This window comes from Cavenderia fasciculata, assembly GCF_000203815.1.
Source record: "Cavenderia fasciculata unplaced genomic scaffold Scf_Dfasci-G-b-190b03.r1-5, whole genome shotgun sequence".
Lineage (NCBI taxonomy): Eukaryota > Evosea > Eumycetozoa > Acytosteliales > Cavenderiaceae > Cavenderia > Cavenderia fasciculata.
Window position 1 is genome coordinate 93,892 of NW_004457711.1, and position 18,479 is coordinate 112,370.

The 18,479-nt window shown below is 31.2% G+C and overlaps 10 protein-coding genes across 10 annotated transcripts; 6 read left to right on the forward strand and 4 right to left on the reverse strand.

The window, feature by feature from the left end:
* Positions 1–45: 45 nt before the first annotated feature.
* Positions 46–633, reverse strand: DFA_02511 (uncharacterized protein; the record flags this gene model as incomplete). Its single annotated transcript, XM_004357178.1, has 1 exon — positions 46–633. One exon carries the CDS (start codon positions 631–633, stop codon positions 46–48), a length of 588 nt encoding a protein of 195 aa, XP_004357234.1.
* Positions 634–1,625: 992 nt separating this feature from the next.
* pfdn5 (prefoldin subunit 5) lies at positions 1,626–2,384 on the reverse strand (the record flags this gene model as incomplete). The annotated part of the gene is made up of 3 exons (XM_004357179.1): positions 1,626–1,907; positions 1,942–2,091; positions 2,310–2,384. 3 exons carry the CDS (start codon positions 2,382–2,384, stop codon positions 1,626–1,628), a joined length of 507 nt encoding a protein of 168 aa, XP_004357235.1.
* A 584-nt stretch (positions 2,385–2,968) lies between these two features.
* Positions 2,969–4,240, forward strand: DFA_02513 (uncharacterized protein; the record flags this gene model as incomplete). Its single annotated transcript, XM_004357180.1, has 2 exons — positions 2,969–3,373; positions 3,476–4,240. 2 exons carry the CDS (start codon positions 2,969–2,971, stop codon positions 4,238–4,240), a joined length of 1,170 nt encoding a protein of 389 aa, XP_004357236.1.
* Positions 4,241–4,471: 231 nt separating this feature from the next.
* On the forward strand, positions 4,472–6,112 carry DFA_02514 (uncharacterized protein; the record flags this gene model as incomplete). The annotated part of the gene is made up of 3 exons (XM_004357181.1): positions 4,472–5,077; positions 5,163–5,495; positions 5,579–6,112. The coding sequence occupies 3 exons, from the start codon at positions 4,472–4,474 to the stop codon at positions 6,110–6,112; spliced, it is 1,473 nt and encodes a 490-aa protein (XP_004357237.1).
* Positions 6,113–6,162: 50 nt separating this feature from the next.
* On the reverse strand, positions 6,163–6,445 carry DFA_02515 (uncharacterized protein; the record flags this gene model as incomplete). The annotated part of the gene is made up of 2 exons (XM_004357182.1): positions 6,163–6,177; positions 6,293–6,445. The coding sequence occupies 2 exons, from the start codon at positions 6,443–6,445 to the stop codon at positions 6,163–6,165; spliced, it is 168 nt and encodes a 55-aa protein (XP_004357238.1).
* Positions 6,446–6,825: 380 nt separating this feature from the next.
* On the forward strand, positions 6,826–7,992 carry DFA_02516 (uncharacterized protein; the record flags this gene model as incomplete). The annotated part of the gene is made up of 2 exons (XM_004357183.1): positions 6,826–7,439; positions 7,470–7,992. 2 exons carry the CDS (start codon positions 6,826–6,828, stop codon positions 7,990–7,992), a joined length of 1,137 nt encoding a protein of 378 aa, XP_004357239.1.
* Positions 7,993–8,333: 341 nt separating this feature from the next.
* On the forward strand, positions 8,334–11,752 carry cnrF (RabGAP/TBC domain-containing protein; the record flags this gene model as incomplete). Its single annotated transcript, XM_004357184.1, has 5 exons — positions 8,334–9,365; positions 9,451–9,827; positions 10,083–10,495; positions 10,566–10,853; positions 10,917–11,752. The coding sequence occupies 5 exons, from the start codon at positions 8,334–8,336 to the stop codon at positions 11,750–11,752; spliced, it is 2,946 nt and encodes a 981-aa protein (XP_004357240.1).
* Positions 11,753–11,870: 118 nt separating this feature from the next.
* DFA_02518 (phosphatidylinositol 3-kinase) lies at positions 11,871–15,784 on the reverse strand (the record flags this gene model as incomplete). Its single annotated transcript, XM_004357185.1, has 5 exons — positions 11,871–12,356; positions 12,433–13,639; positions 13,708–14,353; positions 14,426–15,197; positions 15,290–15,784. 5 exons carry the CDS (start codon positions 15,782–15,784, stop codon positions 11,871–11,873), a joined length of 3,606 nt encoding a protein of 1,201 aa, XP_004357241.1.
* Positions 15,785–16,126: 342 nt separating this feature from the next.
* On the forward strand, positions 16,127–17,369 carry DFA_02519 (uncharacterized protein; the record flags this gene model as incomplete). Its single annotated transcript, XM_004357186.1, has 3 exons — positions 16,127–16,164; positions 16,279–17,059; positions 17,139–17,369. 3 exons carry the CDS (start codon positions 16,127–16,129, stop codon positions 17,367–17,369), a joined length of 1,050 nt encoding a protein of 349 aa, XP_004357242.1.
* A 194-nt stretch (positions 17,370–17,563) lies between these two features.
* Positions 17,564–18,272, forward strand: DFA_02520 (ubiquitin-conjugating enzyme E2; the record flags this gene model as incomplete). The annotated part of the gene is made up of 3 exons (XM_004357187.1): positions 17,564–17,603; positions 17,738–17,938; positions 18,013–18,272. The coding sequence occupies 3 exons, from the start codon at positions 17,564–17,566 to the stop codon at positions 18,270–18,272; spliced, it is 501 nt and encodes a 166-aa protein (XP_004357243.1).
* Between the last annotated feature and the right edge of the window lie 207 nt (positions 18,273–18,479).

Sequence of the window (18,479 nt, forward strand, 5' to 3'; positions counted from 1 at the left end):
ATGTGGATGATAATAGAAAGTTGTTAGAGTTTGTAGAGTAGAGATTTAATCTTTGTCAAAGAGACATACCAAATCAGTCATATCATAGTTGTATTCATCACCATCCCAAGATATTCTTTTCTCCAATAGATCATGTTCATTTAGTTGATCAAATAGTGATGATTGGAGATGAGGAGTGATTGGTAATTTAGACAACCATTGTAATACCAGAAAGTTTAGTTCCTTTTCGCTTATATCTAATTCCTTTCTATCGGTTTCAAGTTTTTGTTGTTGTTGTTGTAATAGTAGTAATTGTTGTTTCTGTTGTTGTTGTTGCTGTTGTTGATGTTGTTCAAATGTTATTATATTAGTAGTTGTAGTTGTTGTCGATGTAGTCGTAGTCGTTGTTGTTGTTGTTGTTGGTATAGTTATCGTAGTATTAACAGGTGAAACAACCGCTGCTGCTGCTGCAACAGTCACTCCATTATTATTATTATTGCTACTGTTATCAAGTAGAGTATTGGTTACAAAGTTATTATTATTATTATTATTATTATTATTATTATTATTATTATTGTTGTTGTTATTATTATTATTATTTTGAATTATATTCTCAGTAGTTGTACTGCTGAGTGGTACATCGATATTCATCATTATATAATTCTATTGTGCGTTATTATCTTGTCTGATGGTACATTATCATAAATATCCTTATCCTTGTATATATATAGATATAGATATAATATATCTCAGTCTGTGTTTCTCTTCTACAATTTAGTTGAAAGGGAGTAGTAGTTTTTGTTTCCCTCCCAAAAAAATTAATTCGAATTTTGGGGCTAATATTATAAAATATAACAAATAATTTCAACAATACTTTAAATTGACTGTATAGATTATTCAATCAAAATTTATCTATCTATCTATCTATCTAAATATATTTCTCTGGGGATTTGTCTATTGTCCTATTTATACGTACTAACAACAATTATTTGTTTTTTTTTTAATTTTTGAAAGTCCGCACCAATCACTTGAACTTCTTGGGTACCCTATCAATCAATGATATCATAACAGATAGATAGATAGATATAGAAAACCTTCAAAGATGATGACCGATACCCAATTATCATTCTTGGCAAACTCACTAGGTGCTATTGCCTTCTTATTAATTGTATTATATCACTACATCACCGCTACTCCTGCTACTCAAAAGCGTGATTAAGATAGATAGATATAGATAGATAGACAGACAACAACGATAGATAATAGATAGTCAATCAATAGAAATGTATGTAGATTAATAAAATACTTGTACCTTATAAGGGTGCTAATAATACCTTCGTTATCCCCTTCCTCTCTCTCTCTCTCTCTCTCTGTATCTATCTCTTTGCACTCACTACATATATATCTAGGTATACAATAATAATAATGAAAAATAAACATTCAATAATTAATAACAATAACAACCATCATACTTTATGTAAGGTATACAACGCGGCAGGCAGGCAGGCAGGTAGGCAGTTGTCGATTACAAAAGGTGATGTCACCGTTTAACAATGCATTTAACATGGTGGTTTGAATCACCAATCACTTTGGAATCATAGTAGGTGGGATATTTTTAGTGCAGCTATATAGTATGGTACCATTTATTATTTCTTTTCTTGTTGTCTCATTAAAGTGATCTTTTGTTGTGCTACTTGCATAACTTGATCCATATGAGATCTCTTTACATTGATAGCTTGTTGTAATTTTCCTAATTGTTCTGAAATGATTTGTACTTTTCTATTTGTAAATCCTTGTCCTTGATCCAATCCCTTGCATTTTTGGATAATAATCATAATTAGTTCATTGTTATTGTTATTATTATTATTATTGTTGTTGTTATTATAGATTGTATATAATACATACCATTTCAACAAAATATTGAGTACCTATATCAACCAAAACCTTTTCATTGCAATTAACCTTTCCTGGCAAGTATAGCGACGATGTCAATGGAACTAGAATTTCTTTACCCTCTGCACCTTTTAATCCTGCAATTGCTTCTTTTGCTTCTATATATTTGTTGGCTGCATGCTTTAATTGTGCTGCAGAGTCTGATAATGTTTGTATTTCCTTTGAGAGATTGTTGATTGTTGATTGATAGGATGTTTTGATGTTAGCACCCAACCTTTACCGAATAATCACTTGTGTCTGCTATCTTTTAAGCTATCCTGACTATCATCTGCAAGTATACACATCATCGATTGATTGATGAGTATGCTTACCAACTCTATAGCAAGATGCTCAACAATCGATAAAAGTCATTGCTGTGTGTCTTTGTCTATTCATACATTTTCAACTTGTTCTCTGACCATTTCCAATTGTTCTAAACTGAGTGTATTTAAATTGACTTGTTGATCTGCCATCTTGATGTTGGTGGTTGTGCGTATATGTATATGTGTATGTATATGTATAAATAGATAGATTGAGATCAAGTAATACTCAGTTGTCGACTGATGTATCTGAACCTCCTCTTTTTTTGTTTTTTTACATTCCAAAGGTTGAATAAATATTGTATAAATCTATAGATGTTATCTCTCTCTCACTCTCTCTCTCTCTCTTTCTCTCTTTTGGTATAACACCAATGTATGAATATTCTTATTTATACAAAATTGGTTTAATAATTAAAATAATAATATTATTGTCCATTAACCTATCGATTAAATTATCTGTATCAAAATTTTAATTTATTTATTATTTATTTAATCAAGAGGATTATTATTTATTATTTATTTATTTATTGTTTAATCAATCAAGTTTTGATATTACTATTGTTGTTGATCTATTTATTTATTCCATTTAATTTTAATTAAATTTAAAAAAAAAAAAAAAAAAAAAAAAAAACGAACGAAAGCTGAAAACAGACAGCCACCACAAATTAAAGAGACCACACCATTGATTAAATATAGAGAGAGATATAGATAGATAGAGTAGGAGTAATAAAGTAAAGATGGAGACAGAAACAACAACAACAACGTCGACAACATCGACAACAACAGATAAAACCAACAAAAAGAATTATCAAAAGAAATCAGATATCAGAGCCAAGAGAGATGTACCAGCAGGTGTTGATATGTGGAAACCAACACCACTAAAGAGAGATGAAGTACCAAAGAGAGTACTATACGATGAATCATCATTCTCTACAGTATTCCCAAAGTATAGAGAGAAATATATTAAAGAGATTTGGCCACTCGTCGAAAAGGAACTTGTTGAACATGGTATCGATTGCAAGTTGGATTTTATCGAAGGTACAATGACCGTTGTCACTACTAAAAAGTGTTGGGATCCTGTTGCTATCTTAAAGGCTCGTGATCTTATTAAATTATTATCTAGATCTGTACCTTTTGTTCATGTATGTAGAAGAGAGAGAGAGAGAGAGAGAGAGAGAGAGAGATATAATATAAAGATATCAATATATTCTTATTCTATTTATGTTTATATTTTATTTGTTTAGGCAAAGAAGATTATGGAAGATGATAATAATTGTGATATTATAAAGATTGGAGGATTAGTACGTAACAAGGAAAGATTTGTAAAGAGAAGACAAAGATTGATTGGACCAGATGGAGCTACATTGAAATCGATAGAGTTGTTGACACGTTGCTATGTACTCATTCAAGGTACAACGGTAGCATCGATTGGACCATGGGATGGTTTGGAAAAGGTTAGAAAGATTGTAGAGGATTGTATGAAGAATATTCATCCAATCTACAATATCAAAGAGTTGATGATCAGAAGAGAACTCTTTAAAAACGATGCATTAAAGTCTGAGGATTGGTCTAGATTCATTCCAAAGTTCAAAAAGAGAAACGTTCAATCAAAGGCACCAGCTCCAAAGAAGAAAAAGAACAGAGATGCTCCATCGGCAAGCACCATCTTTACACCAAGAAAGGAGGATTTGGAGATGGAATCGGGAGAGTACTTTATGTCAAAGGAGAGCAAAGACAAAAAGAAAAAGGTCGAACGAGAAAAGAAACAAGAAGAAGCTACTATTAGACGTCAACAAGCACAGGCCAAGCATTATATTGCTCCTGCTGAAAAGGAATTTGTACAAAATGCTGCTGCTGCTGCCGCTGCTTCAGCCAAATCAACCACCGACACCCTTAAAAATATTCAATCAAATATCAACAAGAACAAGAGAAAGGATATTGATTCCTCTTCTGCAAATGATTTTATTCAAGGTAGTGCTGTTGAACAACCAATAAAGAAAAAGAAATAAAAACTCTAAAATTAATTAATTATCTGTAACTAAAAGAAATGAAATGAAATGAAATGGTTAGAGGGGGGTTGTTGTGATCGATCTAATTTAAATTATTTATTTTTATTATTACTTTGGTAGTGTGTCAAACCGTTTGGTCGTAGTTGGTATACCAACTACACTATATATATATTCATGTATTATCAATTATAGGTAGACCAACTTAATTAAAATTAAAGTACTTTTTTTAAAATGATTAAAACTAGAATTCTAGTTTTGGTTCTTTTTATTTTTATTTTGTCTTTGACAAATGCATTAAATCATCCTCAACAACAAAGACATAATAATCAACAACATCAACATCATAATGATATTAGATACTTTAAATATTATCAAAATCATAGACTTGGTAGTCCTATTCATCATTTAAATGTAAATCTAACATCAAGAGATAGAGTTTCATCATTGTATGCACTCGATCCACCACCTCCTCTACAAGAAAAGAATAAATCAAATAATAAGATCATTTTAATTATGGCATACAAGAGGATAGATGAATTTAGACAATGTTTACATAGTTTAATGGCTGCTAATCATTCTCATGGATATCATCTGGTTGTTACTCAATCTGTCAACAATGCTGATGGCAACGTCAATGTGAGCTATTATGAAAGAATGGTTCAACTTCTTCATCAACGTGACATTACATCACATTTTAAATCAATCACTCATATTACAACTCCTTCTACTTGTTCGGCACCTTATGGTAATGCTTATCATGCTTTTAGAAATTTGGTTCATGGATTTGTTTATACTATTAAATCATTTCCTTATTTGGATTCTTTAATTGTTTTTGAAGTATGATGATGTAAAACAAACAAACAAACAAAATTATAATTATAATTATATTAATTTATTCTCTTTTCTTTTTTTTTTTTTTTAGGAAGATACATTAGTTTCAAAAGATATATTCGAATTCTTTAAAATTTGTAGAAAAAAGATAAATAATGATAAAGGAGAGACTATCAAATTTGCAACAAGTGCTTATTTTCTTCATACTACTCATCCACAATATGATTGGAGATTAGATAAACCAATCAAGAGAAAGAGTATAAAGAATGAAATGTCTCTATCTCTATTGAAACCAAAAGAGATTGTAAAGGTTAAATTACAAGGGCAAATAGAATTTAAAGTATTGGCATGGATGATTCATAAATCTGCAATTAAAACAATCATTCATGATTTTAAATCAATTGAAGATTGGGTATTTAATAATGTATGTAGAAGAAAGAAAGAAAGAAAGAAAATAACTTAAATACTAATAATTAATATTTTATTGATTATTTATAATGTTTTTAGGGAGAAGAATCAATTATTAATAATCAAGATTCTATAAAACCAGATATATTGATAGATAATTGTAATTGTTGGAATCATGATAGATATTTAGAGTATAGATTTAGATCAAGTTACTTTTTGGGATCACAATCACCAAGATGTACTCATACAACTGGTAATGGATTGAGTAATCCAGGTGATGATTATGGATTCCCAGTCAACCAAATCTATACAAACAACACTGAATTTTATCAATCATCAAATAGTGTCGATGGTGAAAAGGGTTGGTGGACAAGAGCAAAGGAGTATCTACCTCAATTAGAGTGTCCCAATCGACTAGATTGTTATCTATCTAAAAAAGGTGATCCATCTGATGGAATGAAATGTGGATCAGTAACAATGTCAACATGTTTAAATATTTGGCGTCTCCAATGTAATCCTTGTAGTGGAAGAGATCCATCTTTTTATTCGTCACAATGTAATGAAAAATATCAACAATGTTGTTTAAATGGTACTAGTTGTACAGTTTCTTCACCATTTATGATTGATATTTAAATAACAGTGGTGAATCAATGGTAAATAATTATGGCTCTGGTCTACATTCCTTACCATTCCAATAACTATAAATAATAATAATTAGAAAAATAACTATAGTTAGCATTGATCGATCAAGTATTGTATAAATAATATTATTTACCATTTTTGTAGTAACCATTGATTGAATAAACAATTTACAGCATTTAAACCTTTACACATATTTACACCTTCTTCTTCGGTAGTAGCGGTCTTTGATTCTGGCATGGTTGGGGATGCATTGCTGGTAGTTGCTAGTGACGCAAAAACAGCTACTATTGCAACAAGTACTAAAAGATAATTAATTCTATTCATATTTCTATGATTGATTGATGATAATAAATGAAAGGAGTCCTAAAAAATTTCACAAACCTTCAGGTTAACTTTGGACCTTCCCTGGTGTCTCCGAAAAGAAGATACTTTTTTAATAGATAAGATATCTTTTTTGGATATTTGTTGGTGTCTGAAACTTTCGATTAAAAGAAACAAGGACATGAAAGATGCATCAATCTTTTTTTGATGTGTTGTTAATTAAGTGTATTTATACAACTCAATGGATAATCTCAAAGGTGGAATATACAATCTTGTTTATTTTATAAACTAGACGTATAACCATGTGACCGCGACCGAGCCTACTACTTTTTATTGCGTAGGGTTTACATTTATAAATTAATTAAGTATGAATAATATTTATAATGATCATGTTAGCAATAACAACAACAACAACAACAACAACAACAACAACAACAGCAACAATGAGTAGATTTATATTAAGAGAATTTTCAAAAGAAAAGGATGATTTAAAAGTTATTTCATCAATTCCACGTTTACCAAACACCCACAACAACAATAATAATAATAATGGAGTGTTGGAGGGAATGTCACATCCAATCGATTTTAATATTAGACCAACATTGACAAGAAATAATAAAATTGTAGTGGCAGAGGATGTACATCAACAACAAACAATTGGTGCATACGCTTGCAATATTAAAGATATGATTATATGTGGTGAAAAAAAAACAGTCTACTATGTCTTTGATGTCAACGTTCATCCAGAATATCGTGGTCACTCCATTTCTAGTATGTTTTTTAGAGATATTCACCAAGCTGTCAAAGATCGTCAATCTTCCATCATCGTTGCATCGACATCCAAATCCAATACACCAATTAAAAAGGCAACTGCCAATGTAGAGATGCAACCACAATATGACCAGTACCAAATGGCTTGGAGATTGGATCAACCTGTCATTGTCGATGTCATTCCACACAAGATGAAGAAGAAGGATGTAGTAGTTGAATTTACAAAGTTGGTACACTCTGATGATGTAAAATAAAGATGGGATAATGCATTCAAGCAATACAACTTTATTCCCTCCAACTTTTCAGATATCCTTGTTGACAATGAAAAGTACCATGAATCTACTTTTATGGCCACTATCAAACGTGATGAAGATAGTCAATGTTACGAAGCATCTATATCAGTTTGGAATCAAGATCTAATCTTTACACTAAAGAATAATCAGAATGAGGAGACACAAAAGCATCGTCAACTCTATTGTTGTTATTCTTTAGGTAAAGATCAACAAGTTAGAGACCAACTATTTAGATATCTATTGCAACGAGTACACAATGAATTGTATTCCAAAGGTATCAATTATGTATTTGCAGGCTTCTCAATGACCGATCCAATTAGACACCACTTTCCACTAGTATCTGGTATCAAGACGTTAGAGTTTACATCTGTAGCTAGATTCTCTTCTGTTGGTGAACACAATCAATTCAGATTGCAATCATCCTATCCTATTTGGAATGATCCTCGTGATTATGGAATATTAATGTTATATCCGGATGAACAATAAATAAATAAATATAGTTGATGAAGTTATCTAACTGTGTGTTGTAAGATAAAGTAATAAAATGTTTTTTTTGTGAGTTATAATGTCTTTTTGTGTGTGTTTCATCTTTTTTAAAGTCGGAAAACCTGGTGGTACGATTTTTATTGAATGATCGAAAGATCTGATATTATAACCGATGAGGATGATGGGGAAATCTTAACATTTGATTTTTTTTTTTTATTCTACTATTCTTTTCTCTTCACTTTACAATAACAACAACAACAACAACAAAGTGTTAGACTAGTATTAGTCACAACTTGGCTTGACCTCTCTCTCTCTCTTCTTTTGTGTAAATAATAATAACAATGGAGCCAACCCAAGATGACACTGATCATCTAGTCAATCAACAAGAAGAAGAACAACCACAACAACATACAGAACAAGAGAGTCAAGAGAGAAATCAATCTATTGACAATTTAAAACAACAAGATGATAAAGAGAGAGAAAAAGAAGAAGAAGCCGTTCAACCTGCCTCTATTCTTCCAATTCAAGAGGTAGGGGAAACTTTTGAACAAGTTGCTGAAAAGACAGAGTCACAACCAACAACTGACCTTCAAGGGAAAGATCATTCATCTTTACCAATTCGACAAGATGAATCATCGGATCAAGAGGAAGAACAAGGAACTTCTCCAAAGAGTGGTTCTATTTTAAAGTTTATTGAAAGTACTAGAGGTCAACCATCAAGAGATCAAACTAGAAAGAGAACTTTTACAATTGGATCAAGAGGTACTCCAACTATATCATTATCAAATGAACAACAACAACAAGACACTACTACTACTATTATTGGTAATCAAGAGTCTTCTTCAACTGCTTCTATCTCTATCATTACCACCTCCACTACGAATGGTACTGGCACAACATTTTTATCAACTTCACCATCCCCTTCTACATCACCAAATTCTACAACGGCTACCAATCTATTATCAAATCATCGTTCTACTTCCAACGAAGATTCACCTCTTTCTAGTCCATCACAAACAAGAAAGAAAAAAGTACAGAAAAAGGTTACAATCAATCCAGATGATATAAAACCAGATGGTGCTACCAATGACTATGCTTCTCAAGATAACATCATAGTTACAATTGGAAATGGTGAAGATAATTATAATACTCTTGTCAAAGATGGTATGAAAAGAGATATACATGGATTTATTGTTGATGATTTCTATGAAGAGTTGAAAAAATTCCAAGTACAAGAGGAATTAATGTCTAAACAAAGATTGGAAAAGTGGACTGCCTTTAACGAACACTACAAGCATGTTGGTCTTTGTTCAAATCCAAAACAACTTCATAAATTATTATCTCATGGTATTCCCCATGGTGTCAGAAATGTCGTATGTAAAAAAAAAGAAAACAAGTAAAAAGAAGAAGTATATTGTATCAATCAAGTTTAACTCTTTCCTTTTTTTTTTTTGTTAGTTATGGAAAATTTATTCAGGAGCAGGAGAAAAACAAAGAAAAGAGGAGATTGAATTATTTAAACAACAAAAGGAAGAGAGATTAAAGTCAAGATTGAATGGAATGGGAACTATTAGAGGATTAAATCCACCTGCCAATAGAAAATCATATTACCAACACTTGCACCAAATCATTCGTTCATCAAATAGAATATCAACTAGATTACAATCTACGGCAGTAGAGATTGATAAAGATATTGAAAGAACTTTTCCCGGCCATCCATTCTTTGAAAGTGATGAGGGTAAAAGAAAATTGACACGTGTTCTTCAGGCATATTCAGTTCGTAATAGAAAGGTAGGATATTGCCAGTCTATGAACATTGTCGCAGGATATCTCTTGTATGTAGTCAATAGAAACGAAGAGGATGCATTTTGGTTGCTGTCAACCATTGTCGAAGACTATTGCCACAATTATTACTCGACCAATCTCTTGGGTGCACAGGTAGACATGCAAGTATTTGACCACCTCGTCAAGACTCACCTACCAACACTCTACAATCACATGCAAAATCTGTCAGTTTCCCTTTCATTGCTTTCTACCAAGTGGTTCATGTGTCTCTATGTGGGCGTTTTGCCAAATGAAATTGTTTTTAGAATCTGGGACCATCTCTTTGTCGAGTGTGGTATCTATGGTTTCCACAAACCATCACAAGAATCAAAATGGCTCGAAGAGGACATTATTCTCAACGACAAGCTCAACCAACCATTCAAATGTCAAGGTCTCGCCAGTTATAACCTTCTCTTGACTGCTCTGGCCATTCTATCCTACTTGGAAGAAAGCCTTCTCAAGACCAATTCCACACCAGAACTTCTCACCATCCTTTCAAACAATTGCAAGGGTATTTTTGATGCAAAGAGATTTTTCAAAAAGTATTACAAATGGAGAGATAGAATCAATGAAGAATCTTTTATCGAATCTAAAAAGGTTTCTGAAATTAATTTAATTCAAGAATTGGAAGAAATGAGAAAATTAAGAGATCTTAGATCAACTTCAAAGATTACTAGATGTAAATATATAGAAAGAAAAGGAAAGAAAGATTATTTATTTATTAAATTTTTTTTTTTTTTAACTTTTAGTTTCAAAAGGAGAATTGGAAAAGATTTGGGATGGATTTAGAAATTTGAATCTTGGAATGGGACAAAGATCGCGAGTAAGCATGGGGAAATCATTAAAGTTGGATTTTGATATATTTAAAAAGGTATTTTCATACATTTTACCAACTTATGATACAAGTGCCAAGGAAGTGATCATTCAACAACTCTTTAAAATTTTTGATAAAAATAAGGATGGATGTTTGGATTTCTCTGAATTAATGAGTGGTCTTTGTATTTTAGCAAAAGGAACTTCCGAAGAAAGATTACAATGTAAGGAAAAAAACAAAATAAGAAATAATAATATTTATATTTATTTATTTTCTTTTTTATTAGTATACTTTTCATTTTTTGATAGTGATAATTCAGGTTTTGTAACAAAAGAAGAGATGAAGTTGATGCTTCAAACGGCCTATGAAAAAATAGATCTAGATCCATTGGCTGTTACACAATCATCTATTGATGACTATGTTGATGTTGTATTTTCAAATCTTGGCATCTCAAACAACAGTTTGTCATTTGATGATTTCAGACGAGCCATTCTCTCTTATCCAAGAATATTCAAATGTTTCATGTTGGAGGAAGAAACATTTACAATTGAAGATTTTGAAATGTTTGATGAATCAGATACAGTAAAATCTAATGTAAATACTCCTCCTCTTGTTGATAATGTAAATAATAATAATGATATCGATAATAATATACAACGAGGAGAAAACAATTTAAAAACAAGTGATGGTATAAAGAATAATAATGAAACCAACAACAATTCAGAGCCAACAACAACAACAAATGACTCTAATAATTCACTACAAAACCATCCTTTATTAAACACCAACATAACCTATACCAAACCAAAATCAAATACAGGATCCAACACTAGTATTAACAGCAATAATGGTAATAATTCCAATTTTAAATCAACATTAATTCAAGCAATTGAACAAGCACAAATGGAGAAAGAGCCAGGGGTAAAGCATCAAACCATTAGTTCTTCTAATGAAACAGTATCGACATCTTCCTCTGCTGCTCCATCTGAAAATTCAGCAACTGCTGTGCCAGCTCCCTCATCTTCACCTTCACCTTCTTCTGCTCAAACTGACAGATCAAGAAGATTATCTCGTGCAGTTGAACCAGAAGGAGCTCCACTTTCTTGTTGCAAGTTTATGTAATAAACAATCTTTAGTATTTGCAACCAATCAATCCATATTATAGAAAAAAAACAATTATTTATTTACAAAAGGGGATTTATATTTTTTTTGTTTACATGTACAGATTAATCAACTTTGATTATTGTTGATTATTATTATTATTACTATTATTATTTTCATTTCTATATAAACTTTGGAAATTAATAATATAAGAACTTAAATTTGCCATAGAATGACTAAGGTAACCAATAGTTGACTTTGTGATTTGAGGAGCCTTTTTACTAATTGCACGAGAAGTATCTGTGATGTATTGCTGCAAAGAATCTTTGTGAATGTCCAAAAGTCTTTCAAAATGTTGTTCGGCAATCTTTGTTGGAAGTCCTGGGAAGAAACGATTGGCAACTTCATCTTGGATATAGGTCTGACTGAATCGACTAGAGTTGTCCAAAACTGGATCGAGTTTGTTCAAAAACATAAGATGGTATAAAAAGAATGGTGCTTCTTTTCTCAAAATACTAAATACCAATGTTGATAACTTTTTAAATGTTTCGATATTCTCTGTAGATTCAATAGTCTTTGTAAAATCATCACTAAATCTTAAAAAGTTTGATATTGGTTTTGGTTCCTAAAGAAAAATTAAATAGAAAAGGATGTTATTAAATATTTTTATCTTTGTTTTTTTTGTTTTTGTTCTTTTTTACCTTTCCTAAAATAAAACCATAATCAATGTGAAAGAAATAACCATTATAAGTGATCATAATATTTTCATTATGACGATCACCAACACCCAAGAGATGAGTGATGACCATCCAAGAAGCAAGAGATCTTTTAAAACTTTGAATACATGGATGAATACTGTTGCTGCTATTTCTTTCCTTAAAGTATGTTGGGATGGAAGTTTCGTTGATCTTGCAAAGTGTCTCTGCGTTTTGGACCACCTCGATAAAACCATATTCATTGTTGCAAGGAAGCACACGATAGGTCACTATAGAGTCGAGAACTTTTTCCATGTCTTCATCAAAGTCTTCGTAGCAGTTGAAAAAGTCTGTCTTCATCTTGGATATGGTTTCTGTAAAGACAGAGGTTGACATTTTCTTGTAGGAATCGATAAGCATGGATAGATGCTCTGGATCATAATCTGCTTTGACAATGTTTTCAATCTGAGTATTTTTGACCATCGATAGGATGTTGTGGAGTTTTGAGAGACTAGAAAATGCCTGAATGGCATTGGTATGAGACTGAGAGTAAATCGAATCCATGACAGAGTCGAAAAGCTTTTTATGGTCCATCTTTAGTTTTCTGATGTCATTAATCTTTTCCTGGAGGATCTTTTTCATGACCGAGATAATGTTGAGAATGATACGGTCTTTTCTGACATCGTCCTTTTTAAAGATGAGATCAAAGATTTCTTCCTTTTTAGTGTCGGTGTTGAGACATCTAAATACCATCTTGATTGGACGTGTTGCACTGTCTTTGATTGTCATACGATCGGGAAAGAATTCCTTGATGACGTACGATGGATCGATGGGATAACGAATTTCAATGGGGACAACCTCGTACTTTTCAGTACGTGGATTAAAAGTACGGACCTGTCGATTGATAAGGTTACTGATTTCATTCTTTTTCACATCAAACTCTGGACCATAATAGGGTGGTATACTCTTTAGAATGTTTAAAAGTTCGACACCATAAATGTAACTTTGTGTGGTCTTGTCATTCTTTGTAGCTTGCAACATTGAATGATTGTGAAGTAGTTCACATTTAAACACTTCATACTTGTGGAAATATTCTTTACTTGTTTGACAGTTGTTCAATTCCCACAATAAAAAGTGTGCAATTCTTGGTGATTTTAATGATTTATCAAATAAATATTCTTTTAAATCATTTCTTTCAACTGATTTTTCAAATCTAAAATAAAAAAAAAAGAAATTATTAATAATTTAATTAACTGATATAATTTTGTTTTTTTTTCTCACCTTAGATAATAAACCAATTGAGGTAAGAAATAAATTAAATCATCATCACAATCTATTGTTTTTAGAATATCAACTGCAAACTTTCTAATTTCTTGACAAGTAATGTTTTCATCCAAAAGTGGAAAGACGTCTTTGATTGGGATTGTTGAACAACAAGATGAAGAACACATTAAATAGTAACAGTTCATTTCTGTCTTTTCGCACCCCTTGACAATCTTTAGAATCTTTTCCAATTTTTGTTGATCGATACCTCTCCAGTCGATTGATTCTACCAATTTGACGATCCATTTTGAATGTCCTTCCAAATATTTACGATTTCTCCAAAGTGATTCTCTTTCAAATGGTTCAAATTGGTGGGTAGGGAAACAATATTGAATCTCTCGAATAGAAGACATGTAGGCAACAGATGCCTGTCTCCACATTACACGGAGCGATGAAAACTTTCTAACAATTGGGAATTTTAAAGCCATCAACTCTAGTGATTGATGAATCGTTCCATATCTTGTATGTTGAACAAGATTACTAAAACAATCTGAACATACCCTAAGCTTTCTATAAAAATAATCCTTTGAACTAGTATATTTTGGTGAAGGTATAGAAGAATGTTGAATTGAATTATTTGTACAACTACTACAAAATATATATCCTAAAAATAATCAAAAAAATTAAATAAATTAGAATATGTGATTGAATTTGCAAATTATTTGTTTTAACATACCACATTCTCTACAATGATGTTTTCTATTTAAAAGATTAAATTCTGCTCGACATTTATGACAATGAAGAGTAGTTGAATCTTTGATCGCTTTGTAGAGACGACGATTCTTTACATCCAATACAATGTCTGGCTTGAAATCCTTTTGCCGATTTGTTTCAAAAATCGTCGAGAGTTGCATATTCTTTTTTGATGGTTTGCATTCTTGGTGTGGGGAGGTGTGTTTTAATACTGGCGAGTGAGAGGATTGAGAATTGTCGACAACCGGCTCTTCTCGAAGAGAGAGAACCGGTGAATCACCATATGATTTTGAAAAGTTATCTTCAGTTTCAATCTTGAACATTGTTTCTGGTTCAAAATCACATGAAATATCCAAAAGATAACGAGCTTCATCGGCCGATGCTGCATTGGTCAATAATCTTTCCAATTGAAATCTAACACTTTTGATTAAAAGGTTACCAATAATATCAAAATAGTGTGCACATAGAATCCATGTATCCAATATATATCCCTTGCCTTTAACCGATACTGTATTATATAAAAACTCTTTAATAGTAACATCTCTTTGATCGAAACAAATGTTTTTCATTTCATTACTATCATCGTTGTAGTTGTTATTATTGTTGTTATTGTTGATATGATTATGTAAAACACTAAGACTGTGTGTATCTTCTAGACTAACAAATTGATCTTCCTCAAAGGTTGGTGATAATATTTGTTCAAAAGTATCATTTGATAAATTTACTGGAAGAGGTGGTGGTATATATTTCCTATTCTTATTGTTATTCTGTTGTTGTTGTTGTTGTTGTTGTTGTTGTGTTTGTCTATTTAATTTTTAGGATTAATTAATTGATTCTGATAATTAACCTTTACTATTTTTTTTAATATTAATTTAATTGAATCATTATCAATGATTGGGTATTGTTTTGCAGATGTAAATATAGGTGAAGTTGATCCTTTGGGTGAAGATGAAGATGAAGACTCTGTATGATTTGGTGTATTTGAACCTGTAGAGGTGGATGAAGAAGAATATGATGATGACGACATAGGTTGAGAAGAGGATGATGATAGACCTCCACCACCGATTGAAAGAGGTGTAGCATTGGTTGGAGAGTCTACCTTTGGTCTTTGATAGATAGTTGATAATACGGAATCTAAAGCTAGCAAGAATGAAATGATTTGATTGCCTACAGTTTCGCTGATATTAAGATCGTGTGGAAGATAAATCTCTACTATTGGTTTGTTTGATGTCTTTCTATCACGTTCATACTCTGCTCTCAACATTGAAGAGTACTGTATGAAATGTGTTGGTAGAGGTTGTAATCTTTTCTTATCAGGTAATATAATTTCTAATGTTGACATTGTTTTGTTTTGTTTTGTTTGTTTGAATGAATAGATTCTATTCTTTAGATAATTATACAAGTGAAAAATGATCTGTGTTTTGTTTGGTTTAAAAAATAAATAAATAAATTGCTATTTACAAATAAATAAAAGGTTATTATATAGTGAAGTGAAAATATAGTAGTAAAACAAATTAATTTATGACTTGGTTGGCCTACCATAGAGTTTTATTTTCCTGTTTTTTCGAAACCCAATAAAAAAATTAGTGTATGAATGTGTGGTGTCATTCATTATCACCAACCACACCTTCTATTTCAGTGTAGTTTGTGAAAAGCGAGAGATAGAGAAAGGACAGAAAGAGAGATGGATGAGAGTAAAGTAATTCAGTGTGAAACGCATTAGTATGTTTGATAGTAGTAGAGTGTAGTAATAGTTAGGAGTAGAGATATAACAATTAAAAACTCATCAATCACCTTAATCTATCTATATCTATATATATATATCTATCTGTACAGCTTAGATTTGATAGTACCTTCATTAAAATATAAACATACTATATGTTATTATCTATGGAGAAAAAATAATGTTGTTCTACAACAACAACCAACAAGATATATCTATTGTTTTCATAGATTGGCTGGAAATGGAAAAGAGTTTGATTATTTGGCAAGACAATTATTAGAACGAATAAATAATGATGATGATGATGATCAACCTATTGTAGTTGTTTGTGCAGATGTTTGTGGTCGTGGACAATCACAATACTTGGAAGATCCTCAAGACTATGAATACAAGACTTATATTGCTGATGCAATGGCACTCATCAATCATGTGTCTCCCAATCAACCTATCGATCTCATTGGTACATCTATGGGTGGTCTAATTGGTATTAGTTTATTGGTCACTAGTTTTTACAACAAACTAAAACAGGAAACTGCAGACGATCAACAACAACCAAAAGATCATTTTGTAGTATTAAATAGAAATGATAATATCAATATAAATCAACAACCAACAGCATTACTACCATATATAGAAATTAATAGATTAATTTTAAATGATGTTGGAGCATTTGTAACACTGGAATCATTAAGTTCGATAGCCAGTTATGTAGGATGCATGCCAACATTTTCATCAAGACAAGAGGCAACCCAGTTTTTCCAAAAGGTTTACAATGGATTTGGTAACCTTACAGATGATCAATGGTCTTATTTCGTTGATAGATGTATTATTCCAGAAAATGAGAATAAATTAAAGTTCCATTTCGATCCTTCTATTTCAATCAATTTAAAAAAGGTAAAAAGTTTGAAAATAATAATAATAATAATATTTTATAAAATAATAAATTAATAATGTATTTTTTTATAATTTATAGGTTGAATCAGATGTAGATATGTGGTCATTTTGGAATAATATTATAGTTAAAAGTACAAAACAAATATTAATATTGAGAGGTAAACTGTCAAAGATATTGACAAATGAAACATTTAATAGAATGGTCAATGGCAACGACAATGTACAAGGAATTGAATTTGAAAATGTTGGACATGCTCCATCGCTTTTAGTTGAAGATCAAATACAACCAATCATTAAATTCTTATCCTAGAATGTTTCAACAAACAAACAAACAAATAATTGTATTTTTATAATAAAATAAAAAGGAAATTAAAATAATTTTAAAAAAAGAGGAATTAAAAAGTTTGGTCGATCATGACTGTTGCATTTAAAAGCAAATTAATTAATGAAACGTTTCATTTGATAAAGTAACATATATACATTTTTATATATATAATTTAAATCATGTCATCAGCGTATAGGAGATTAATGCAAGAATATAAAGGTAATTAATCTCAAGTGTTATCACTTTACTTGTGATGAATCAATAGTCCTCTCTCTCTCTCTTTGCTCTCACTAACACACAACATTGACTACTATTCATTATCAATCAATCATCAATCAATCATTAATCAACAGAGCTAACATTAGATCCACCAGAAGGTATTACAGCGGGTCCAGTAGATGAAGAGAACCTATTTCAATGGGAAGCTGTTATCATGGGACCAAGTGGAACCGATTATGAAAATGGTCTATTTAGTGCATCACTTACCTTTCCTCAAACATATCCTCTTTCTCCTCCTAAGATGAAATTCACTTCTGATATGTTTCATCCTAATGGTATGTAATAGATAGATAGATCAAGATAGATAGAGACTGTCATTCTAATGATTTTAATCAATTTTTTTGATTAGTTTATCCAAATGGTGAAGTTTGTATAAGTATACTTCATCCACCTGGAGAAGATCCAAATCATTATGAAACGGTATCAGAGAGATGGTCACCTGTTCAATCTGTCGAAAAAATACTTTTATCTGTTGTTTCAATGTTTGCAGAACCAAATGTTGAAAGTCCTGCAAATATTGAAGCTGCAAAGCTTTGGAGAGAAGATAGAGAACAATACAAAGACAAAGTGACTAGTATCGTTAAAAAATCATTAGAGCTGGAGGAATAATTATATGATTATCCCTTCATCCCATATATCTTGTTAAATTATTGCCACCTACCCCCATTTCCTGGATAAAGTTATCAACCCCATATATAACATTGGTAACTACTACTACTACTGCTTATTGTTGACATATCTCTGTATTGGACAAATATGTGATTCGTTACTTTTTTTTATCACATTCCATTAGAGCCAACAAGTAAGTATTCAAAT